The sequence below is a fragment of the Nesoenas mayeri genome, assembly GCF_963082525.1.
Source record: "Nesoenas mayeri genome assembly, chromosome: 16".
Classification (NCBI taxonomy): domain Eukaryota; kingdom Metazoa; phylum Chordata; class Aves; order Columbiformes; family Columbidae; genus Nesoenas; species Nesoenas mayeri.
This window is the reverse complement of record NC_137562.1, coordinates 6173312-6183012: the sequence shown is the minus strand read 5'-3', so window position 1 is coordinate 6183012 and position 9701 is coordinate 6173312. Positions and strand designations below refer to the sequence as shown.

General features: G+C 50.7%; 1 protein-coding gene across 2 annotated transcripts in view; it reads left to right on the top strand.

Moving 5' to 3' along the window:
* Positions 1–4233: 4233 nt before the first annotated feature.
* PMEPA1 (prostate transmembrane protein, androgen induced 1) overlaps positions 4234–9701 on the top strand; it is a 42419-nt gene continuing 36951 nt past the window's right edge. For both annotated transcript variants that reach the window (XM_080354797.1, XM_080354798.1), the window contains exon 1: positions 4234–4855. In XM_080354797.1, coding sequence (XP_080210923.1) covers positions 4753–4855 — 103 coding nt within the window. In that variant the 5' untranslated portion in view covers positions 4234–4752. The remainder of the gene's footprint in view (positions 4856–9701) is intronic.

Below are 9701 nucleotides of genomic sequence, written 5' to 3'. Positions count from 1 at the left end.
AATGTGAAGGCAGGGTGGAGTCATTGCAGTGATGTCAGCTGGAGTTATATCAGGCCCCAGAAGAGGCAGAATGGGTTGGAATAACATTCTGGTGGCTTCATTAAAAATTTTCATTACAAACAAATACTCACTGACTTTTTAGCCTTCCTGGTTGGGAACAAAACCTCCTAAATGAGACCCAACCCAGCGCTGTGCAGAGATGGAAATAAAACCACTTGGGAGGCAGCAGCTCCTGCCCCAGGTCCCGGTCCCCAGGGAGCGGGTGGGCTGAGGAGGGGATTTCAGAGCCTTTTAGGTGAATATTGTTTGAGGTAGGTTATTATTAACACTTGGCAAAGGGGATGAAATCTCAGAAGGAAAGTGCTTCTGCAGTTCTAAATGAGACTTGGAGTTTATCTATGGAAAACTTAATTCACAGCATCTCATAGATATTAAATCATACCTGAGAGGGAGCTGTACTAACTTTCAAAGGCAAACGGAGAGCATCTGCATCCCTGCTGGCAATGTTCTCCTCTGTCGTGGCAGAGACCTTGTTCAAATGGTCAGGGAGAAAACTTGAGTTTCTGGTACCAAACAGTTAAAAAAAAAACAGCCTAAGAGGTTAGTCACCAGAAAGTGGAAACCATGTCTGGAATTGTTAGAAATAAGGCTTGCTTGAAAATAAATATAGAATTATTCACCATGGTAACTATTTCCCTATTGCGTTAGTGCATATCGATTTAACATTAATCCAAAGACTAATGCTGTGAAATATTTGGTCTCTTTAATGGACAACTGTTTAGTTAACAAACCTTTAGGGAGTTGTGGAGTTTTTTGTTTTGTTCTTCCTTAGGTAGCCTCAACTGCTCTTGGAAGGAAATCATTTGACTCTTAGCATTACTTATTTTTCACACAGACCTCTCTTTCCAATTACATTTTATGAATTTACCTTTAGTGTTGCATGATACTGATTACGTGGAGTCACTCAAATCTTTAACTAATGCTTTATCCAATGCTGTGGCGTTGCAGTGAGGAATAAAAACAAAGAGTTAAACGTGACCGCACAGGCAAATGCCTGACTTCTGGTCTGGCTATGAGTGAAGTTATGTTATAGTCCAAAACCAGACTGATGGTTCATGTAGTTCAGTTTGTCCAGGCACCTCAGGTATTGTCAAAGCTCCTGTGTGTCCTTTTCCATGGATGAAGAGCCTGAGGCCCAGTGAGCAGCCCCAGATCACCCTGAAATTTTGTGGCAAAACCAGGAACCAAAGGGAGATAGTGCCAGACTCCTCCTGGGGCCGTCAGAGGGGTCTCCAGGCAAAATACACAAATAAAATGAAAAAAGCTGATCAGTGACGGAATACAGACGCCAAAACCAACACAAGTGTATTCTGAAAGCGTCCCACCAGCCGACAGAAGCAGCGCTGACAAACGGCAGCGGGCTGGAGGGTGGATAGCGTTATTACAAAGAACAGGGTGAAGCGTTTAAGGTTAGCTGATGGACTTCTAACTTTTACAAGCCCATCTGGGATGACTTTAATTATTTGTTCTTAAATCATGGTGGAAAAACGCTGATTGTTCTTAAAGCCACATAAGTTGTTCAGATGAAATCGAGATGGAGGTAAACAGTGCGTTTTTAAACCAGCATCGACTTGCAAACAGTTCTTTTTTTCTTTTAAGGATGGTGAGGAAGAGGTGTGAGCTTGCAGCAGCCTGCATCTGAAACTGGAGCCGTTATCCACCAAAGCTTTGCGAACTTGCAAGAGCTGCCCCTAGAACAAGCCCCTAGAACAAGCTGGCGGATCCTCCCCGCCAGAGCTGGCTCTTCCACAGCTCCGTTGCAACTTGGGCACCAGGTCCTTGCAGCCGGTGGTTGCTCCGCCACCAGCACATTGGACTGTTCTGGTCAGGGTCCATGAGATACCTCCAGCAAGGCTCCTTCTGCCACAGCTCCCAGCCCCAGCACGTCCTGCCTGTGAAATACGTGCTTGTTGCAGCAGAGAAGGACTCTGGGACCCACCAGTGAAGGAACTGACCTGCCACAGGAGAACAATATATTACTTAAAGTTGCATTTAGTTGCTTAAGAAGGATGTAGAATGTCTGTGTCTTAAAATATAAGACTTCTGAATAAAACATGACCTATTGCTGCATCCCCACAGCTGATGAACTGGGAGGGCTGGTGTTGGCAGGTATCCCCCGCAATACACGGACATGTGCACTGTTCACCTTGACCGATTTATGGAGCTGCGACATATTTTAAGTGTAAAGAACTGTTAGTTGCAAGCTTGTGGGCTGAGTTTAGCTTACAGGCACCTTTTCTGCCCAGTGAAGTGAGGCCCATTGGAAAAGGGTCTCTAATATTCAGCTGCCAAGTGTTTTAAAATAAAAAAATATATATATATTTCCAGCTAAATAATAAAAGTGGGTTGATTGCTAAAGCTATCTCAGCTGGCATTTGTGTTCATTTTTGACCGTACGTGTGCCTCGCTGTAACTTTCTGGCCTTTCTGGGGCTTGAAAGCTCAAGGCCCACGTTCCCATCACAGGGGTGATGTTGCTTCACGTTTTTATGAATGCTTCTCATTTCATTTCTAGAAACTTGCCTGTCACAAAAGAAACTGAAACCCCAGGACCAACCTGAAGGATTCAACCAACAGGCAGGTAAGAATTACCTGTGTTACTTATGAGAAAACCAAGAGTGGGAACAAAACATAAAAACAGGGTTGGAAATGCTTTATTTCCAGTTCTAGCAGAGCTTGTCTTCAGGTAATTGTCCCTCCTCTCCCGGCCCTGCACTCTAACCCACATCTCTGGTGTGTGTTGGGGAAACAGCACTGGTACGGTAATCTGTGTCTGCTCAGCTCTGGGAAGCACAAACTTCTCCAAGTTTGTTTCTGTCCGAGCCACAAGATCCTCTTCCGTGTTTCCTTTGGATTAGTAATTGTTGGGAGTTACCATCTGTTGAGTGGCAAAGAGTAAAAGATTAAACAACCTGGCAATTCCTTATTCCTTCTCTTCAGGTATATTCACAGGAGTGGATAGGGGCACATATTTAATGTTAGTTTGTAAATAATAATGTAGAAATAAATTCTTTTTGGGGGGGGTAAAGGTTAAACCTTGCCAGTGTGTGCCACCGTGTCTGACCCGACCCTTGACACCATCTGTCTGGTGCCATTTCTACAGCTCTGTGTAAGATCTGGGGTCTCGCGTGGCGTTTGTCCCTGTCCCCTTCTCAGTGCCACCTTCCAGGCAGCACAGGTCCAGCTGGGGACTCTTCAGATACTTCCAAATCCTAGATCCGACCTATTATGAGAAAATATGGTTTCTTATAAGATAACTGAAGCTGTCTTTATCTCCCGGTAACAGGATTCACCAAGTATTATAACAGCTGCTTCGCACCACTATAGTTAAGCTTGTTTCAGCATTTTCATTATAAAACCTCTGTTTTCACAGGTTTATTTCCCAGGAAAAAAAAAAGAACAATCTGCCCAACCTGGCGCACTGAGCACTCAGGGATGATGGTTTTTTCTTTTACCTGTCTAAAAAGTGAATGAGGTCGCTCCATTTTAAAGCGGGCGGTTTGAAACACAGGTGGGAATTTGTCTGAAATAATTTTTCAGCTTTGCAGAAGCAGCATCGTCGTTTGCAGTAGCACTGGAGCAAACAATTTGCAGAGGTCAGCCATGGACAAATATCTTACAGGTTTCCCCCCACATTTCTCTTCCGATCTTCCCCGTTTTTTGTTTTGAAATGCTGCATTGGGGAACTGTCTGTGCACAGAAAGCCAAAGGCTTTGTGTCTCCTGTGCCGCTACCTGGGGCTGTGCTGTGATTGGGACCAAAGGGGGTCTCAGGGCTGTGCTTGGGTGGGCAGCGTGGGCCTGACCTCGGCCTGTGTTTTTTTGGGGGGGAATGGCCAAATCCAGACGCTTTTGGGGCCGATTCGCAAAGCGACCGGGAGGTCCCAGCAGGACGGGGGCGGCGGGCGCTGCGAGCCCACGCACACGGCAGCACAACCATCAATGAAAAACTCAACGTGAGCGCGACTGGGGCGGGCGAGACCCCCCCGCGCTCCCCGGGGAGCTGCCGCCGGGGTGACCGGGGCCCGCCGAGCGCCGGCTGCGCTCCCCCCCGCGCCCCGGACAAAGGGGCCGCGATCGTCCCGACACTCCCCGGGGACACCGGCCCGGGTCGCGCGCCCGCCGAGCGCCCTCCAGCCCCCCCCCCCCGCCACCCCCCCCCGCGGCGGCGGCGGCGGCGGCGCGAGGAAAGGGCAGTCCCCGTCTGGCGCTGACGTCACGGGCCCGCCCGCGGCTGGCGGCGGCGCGCGGCCGCGTCCCCGTGGCCGTGAATGAGCGCGGGGGGCGGGAGCGGAGCGGGAGCGGGCGGGCCGCGCTCCCACCGCACCGCACCGCACCGCGCTCCCACCGCGCCGCGCTCCCAGCGCACCGCACCGCGCTCCGCCGCGCCCCACAAAAGTGCGGGGCTGCCGCGGCCGGGCCCAGCACAGCCGCTTCCCCCGGGCCGGAGGGGGCGCGGAGCAGCCGCCGAGCCGAGCGGAGCCGCTGCGGGGGGCGCTGCGCCGGGCTGGGTTTTTTATTTCCAATTTTTGATCGCAGCTGCATTTCCCTCCCCCCGCCTGCCCCCCCGCGCCGAGGAGGAGCCCCGGCTTTATGTGGTGCTGCCCGGAGAGCGCTCGGCGGCCGTGAAGTTCTTTGTGTCGCCGTCGCTTTCTTTTTTTTTTTTTAAATTTTCTTTTTTTTTTTTTTTTTAAATGTATAACTTCATGGGTCTGAACAGCACGGCCGTAGCTCTTCAGCCCAATGTGTCCTGCACATGCAACTGCAAAAGGTCTTTGTTCCAGAGCATGGAGATCAGTAAGTACTTGTCCTGCTGCTGCCGTGGGGGCGGCCCGGGCTTCCCCGGCTGTGAGTGCGGGTGGGTGCGAGGGTGCGGGTGTGCGCGGCGGCTCCGGCACCTCCGCCGCGGGCACGGAAGTTTCCGCGGGGGCTCCCGGCATCTCCGGGACCCTGCGCTGCGCTTTCTCACTGATTTTATTTATTTTGTTTGTTTTGCCCCTCCGTTTGCTCTCTGATCTCTCATCTGTTGCTGTTGAGGTGTCCGGGGCGAGTGTGACACGGCGTGACAGTGAGCGGCACCGGGGGCGGGCGGGTCCCGGCGGGACAGGCTGGCGGGGCGGCCCGGGCGCAGCCTCCCCGGGGCTGCCCGCGGAGCGCGGCCGCTCCCGCGTTCTCCTCACCCCGCTCGCCCTCCCAGCATCGGGCTGGGAAATCCCGGCTCTTCCCCATCTCGGCTCCATCCCTTCCCGCAGCTCGCCCCTTCCCTCGCCGGTGCTCCAGCTGGTCCAGCCCCGGTGTCTGCCCCACGCGTTTCCCTCCCCTGATGCTGGGGGGCCCCGGCTCCTGAGCCTCCACTCGGGGGTTTTCACCAACCCCGGTGTAAATCACCTTCCTCTCGGTACTGGGGGTGGCGGGAACACTGCGGTTCAGAGAGCCAAGTAAGGCTTATATTTGGGAACCTGTCCCCCCTGCCTCCAGCCCCTGGGGCATTTTTGTCGTGAAGGGCTATTTGCCTTTTTTTTATTAATATTTTTCAACTCTTGCAGAGTAGCAGTGAGTACAGTGCCTGACCTAAATACCCACTACTTTTCTGTTTTCTCGGTCTGTCTTGGAAATGAAGTACATGGAGGTGAGAAAGAAAGGATATTTTTGCTGAGGAAAGAAAAACGAGTTGTTTTCTCTGGCAGTTTAAAGCGAATGGTCTTTCCTGTGAAGGCTTTTCAAGGCATCCCAGGCTGGGCAGCTTGTCAGGATTGCACCCTGCTTGACACCTTGTTCTCTGCTGTGAAATCTAAACCTACACAAAGTAATGCAAAATGGCTCAGAAGGAAAACTTGGGAAAGAGTCTCAATTTTGCATATATTCCTGGCACTGCGATGGGGCAGACTCCCGCTCGCTGCGTGTAGGGGAAAGTCAGCAGAGCTGTGCCTGTTTCTGCTAGCACAGGGTTTGCCCCGTTACCTCCAGCGGGGTTGCAGAGCAGTATTTTAGAGCCAGCATCTGTCCCTTGGTATTTTGGATGGCTTTTGTCCAGTGTCATCTGCCTTTGCCTTCTCCAGTTTCATCGTTGTTTAATTCAGGTGTCTGAGTCCTGGAGAAGGTCTGTAGGCATTTGTATACTGGGTACTAAAATGTGTTCATTCTGAATTTTGCCATAAACCATACCCTTTGTACTGCATGCACATTTAATCTTGATTTAATCTCATTCGTGTTCAGACAAAACTAAGCTGGATTTGCCTGATTTTATTAACACTACCGGTACTGAATAGACCATTATTCTTTCCTGACTTTAACAGGCCGGGCTAGATGTGCATACCAATAGCAGTGTATAAATAATGAAGATACAGTTCTTTTCTGTGTCAGCCTGTTAGAGAACATAAACTGAGTCCTACAGAATTACAAGGATGAGAGACTTTACTTTGTGTCTGATCAAGGCTCATGGTTATGATAAAAGTTGTGAATTAAAATGTGTAATGTCTTTTGAAGAAAAAGCTTCTCTTCCAGTCTAACTCTTGACATGAGGTTTCGTTGGAGCAACTCAGGCATTTAATTTAATTCCTTGACTTCTTAGAAATAGCATATTTTATATTTTTCCCCCGATTTTTTCGGTGTGTGAATGGCTTGGTAGGAGGCAGGTGCCAGTTATGGATGGGGGAGGGTGAGAGGCTGGGGACAGTGAAGTACATGGAGGACACCTTGCCCGAATTCAACCGGGTGTTGTGGGAGCCCTGTGCCTGATGCCACATGGCTCCCGGGGACCTTCCCCAGCTTGTCCCCTGCCCTTGTCCCTGTGTCAGCTGCTCAGCTCCAGGGTCCTGACGCTCAGGAACTCAGTTCGCATTAGCTCCTAGGAGCCTTGGATCGAGTTCTCTTAATGCTGCCCTTCCTCATTTCATTTTCAGATAGTTTTCTTTATTGCCAATGTTATTTATTTATTTCCTGCCGATGCCGGCGGCGTTAGCTCACCTCTGTGCTATGGGAGGGCTTTGGTTGCACTGCAGGGTTGTTACCTGATCGTTTCCTCCACCTGGGTTCAGTGGAAAGGACAGAGTTGAGTCTCCCCGAGATAAATTCATTATACAGCTTTTTCCTCTCTCCAATCACTTGATTTCATTTATCTTTCTAATACGACTTTGAGTGAACCTCAGAGCAGCTACCACCAGATGCTATTTAATTTTCTAGCCAAAAGTTACCATGCAGGAATGCTTCGGGAAAGTGGCATAGCTGTAAACTCCTTTAATTTCACCCTCTAATTAGGTTAACTGTACAACCGATCCCCAAAAATATTTCTTTGCAGGCTTTATTCCTTATGGCAGGCTGCGGCGCTGCGGTGGAGGAAGCAGCTGGTTTCTGTGTGTGGCGCTCCCAGATTAGGATTAGAAAAGGGCTTTTTGGGGGCGGGGGCGCGGAGTCTCGCCCGCCGCCGGGGCCGCAGTGCCAGCGTGCCGGGCGGCGTTAAGCAGCCAGACGTCTGTGGCAGCGGTCTCTAATCGCTTCGGCTGGGTGAAAGAGGTCAGGGGTGGTTGTCGTGGCGGAAGAGTCTGTAAATAACTAATTATTTGGCGCAGGGAGCGGAGCGGGGTGGTGTGCTTGCCTCCCTGCTCGCTTGCCCGGTGCAGCTCGGCTCCCACCGCCGGCTGGGCCAGCGCCAACCGCCCGCTCTGGCCAACTCCTGCCCGCTGCTGCCCGCGCCGTGGCCCTGTGGTGGGGGCTCTCACGCCTGCACCAGGGCTGGGTCGCACCCCACGGGGGCTTCTCCCAAAGGGTTTGGGTGCCAGGGATGGGGATCTTGCCTCTGCGGGCATCCCTGTGAGAGGATGACTTCAGCTGCGGGGTATGGGGGCAGGTGTCTCCCTGGGCTGGGCGGCTGTTGGCAGAGGCTTTGCTGGTGCAGTGACCTTAGGCGAAGTGTTGGGGAGTTTAAGGGGTGTCGTTGCTTCTCCCTAAGGAGACGGGGCCGCTCTCCTCGGCTGGCAGCGGCGCTCGGATGCTGGTTTCAGACTGCGTGCCCGGCTGGGGTGAGCGAACCGTGAGAGCGGGTTTCTGTCCAAGCGAGGACTTCTAGGTTTTCACATTCTTTGGTTTAATAACAAACCAAATGCAGATGGCTCAACCAGGGATCACTTCAGACTGCTCTTTTGGCAAGTACGTTTATTTCCTGACACTCTGTCAACAGCAGTTATGGCTTCTTCCAGGGCAAAGATGATAATAACCATGTACTTCTTTATTCCCTCTCCAAATTTTCCTCCAGGAGACAGGGACACAGAGGGACGCCAGGGCTGCTACCAGTGTTGTAACGAGCTAGAGAGTTTGCACAGAGTATGCTCGGTTTGTGGCACCTCAGTTTGACTTTAGCCAAGCTGAATAGGTCACCGTGTCTGGCTGTGCCCGTGTCTCCGTGACAAGCGCGGCTTTTTGCCAAGACTGGCGTCCCAAGGTATGACCCAGGAGGAGTGGAGCGTGGATGGCTTTTGCTTACAGTGGCGCAAGGACTGTGTGTGGGTGCCCTTGGCCATCCCCAGGGATGCTGATGGTCTGCGGTCCCAGCTCTGCAGGTCTCACCTCTCGTACCGAGGGCAGCAGGGAAAGTCCTAATTCCCTGAGCCTGGAGAGCACAGGGGTCTTAAAATTACAGCTTATTTTCTGCCCTCAGGCAGTGATTTTTAATCTTAGTATTTTATAATCAGTGTTGAATGGGAGAATGAAAAGATGCAGAGGAGGAAAATAGCCAAACTCTTTTTTCCTCTGGCTGAGCACCTGGACTGCGTTGTGCTGCGCAGTGGGACACACGGCACCAGAAGTCATCCCGTGTAATTGGAGGTGATCCCATGTAATGCAGAGTGAAGACTTCGCATGGCTAATTCTTACTTTTCAGTCAGGGTGTATTCAGAGCAGGACGTGTGACACAGTAAGTCCTGTGACCTCGTGCCATCCCTACCCTCTGAACAAGCCTTTGGATGCCTTCGTTTTATTTAGTAGTATGTTTTCAGATCCTGGTTGTAAGAGGACTTTCCGTAAAGCCGGGAATTCCCAAGGCAGGATCTGGGATCACCTCTACATTTTCAGGGTATTGAATCAGCTGAACTGCTGCTGCTTGCTTTGCAGATAAAGAGTACCTACAAATGTATGTTCTCACTTATTTTCATTTGCTGTCGTTCACCAAATATACTAATGATTTTAGATTTCCCAGGCTGAAAGTTGGTGGCTAGTTAAATCCAGTTTTAGAATGGATTTGTAAACCTGCATTATAAATGGATAGACGTGAGGAAGCCTTTCCAAGGGAAGTACCAAAATACATGGTGTCACTAATAGACAGTAATTACAATCCAACTCCTTCCCTGAGTAACTCAATGTACAGTCATTTCTGTTGGTCCTCTTTTGGGTAATAGCAACTGTCAGACTTTGGTAACCCTAATTAGCTAAAAACGGTCATTTATTTGCAATGGTGTTGCATGTAAAGACTGACTACCAGCTTCCTTCCTGCAAGGAGATCCCATGCGTGATGTGCGGTTTATCTTATCAGATCCCTCAAGTTCTCCCATACATGGTGTGTCTGTTGTTGGCATGTTCCATTGCAGTCATAAAACCTGTCTGAAAAGCTTGTGAGGAGGGAGGTACAAGGACCACTTTACTGCAATTAAGT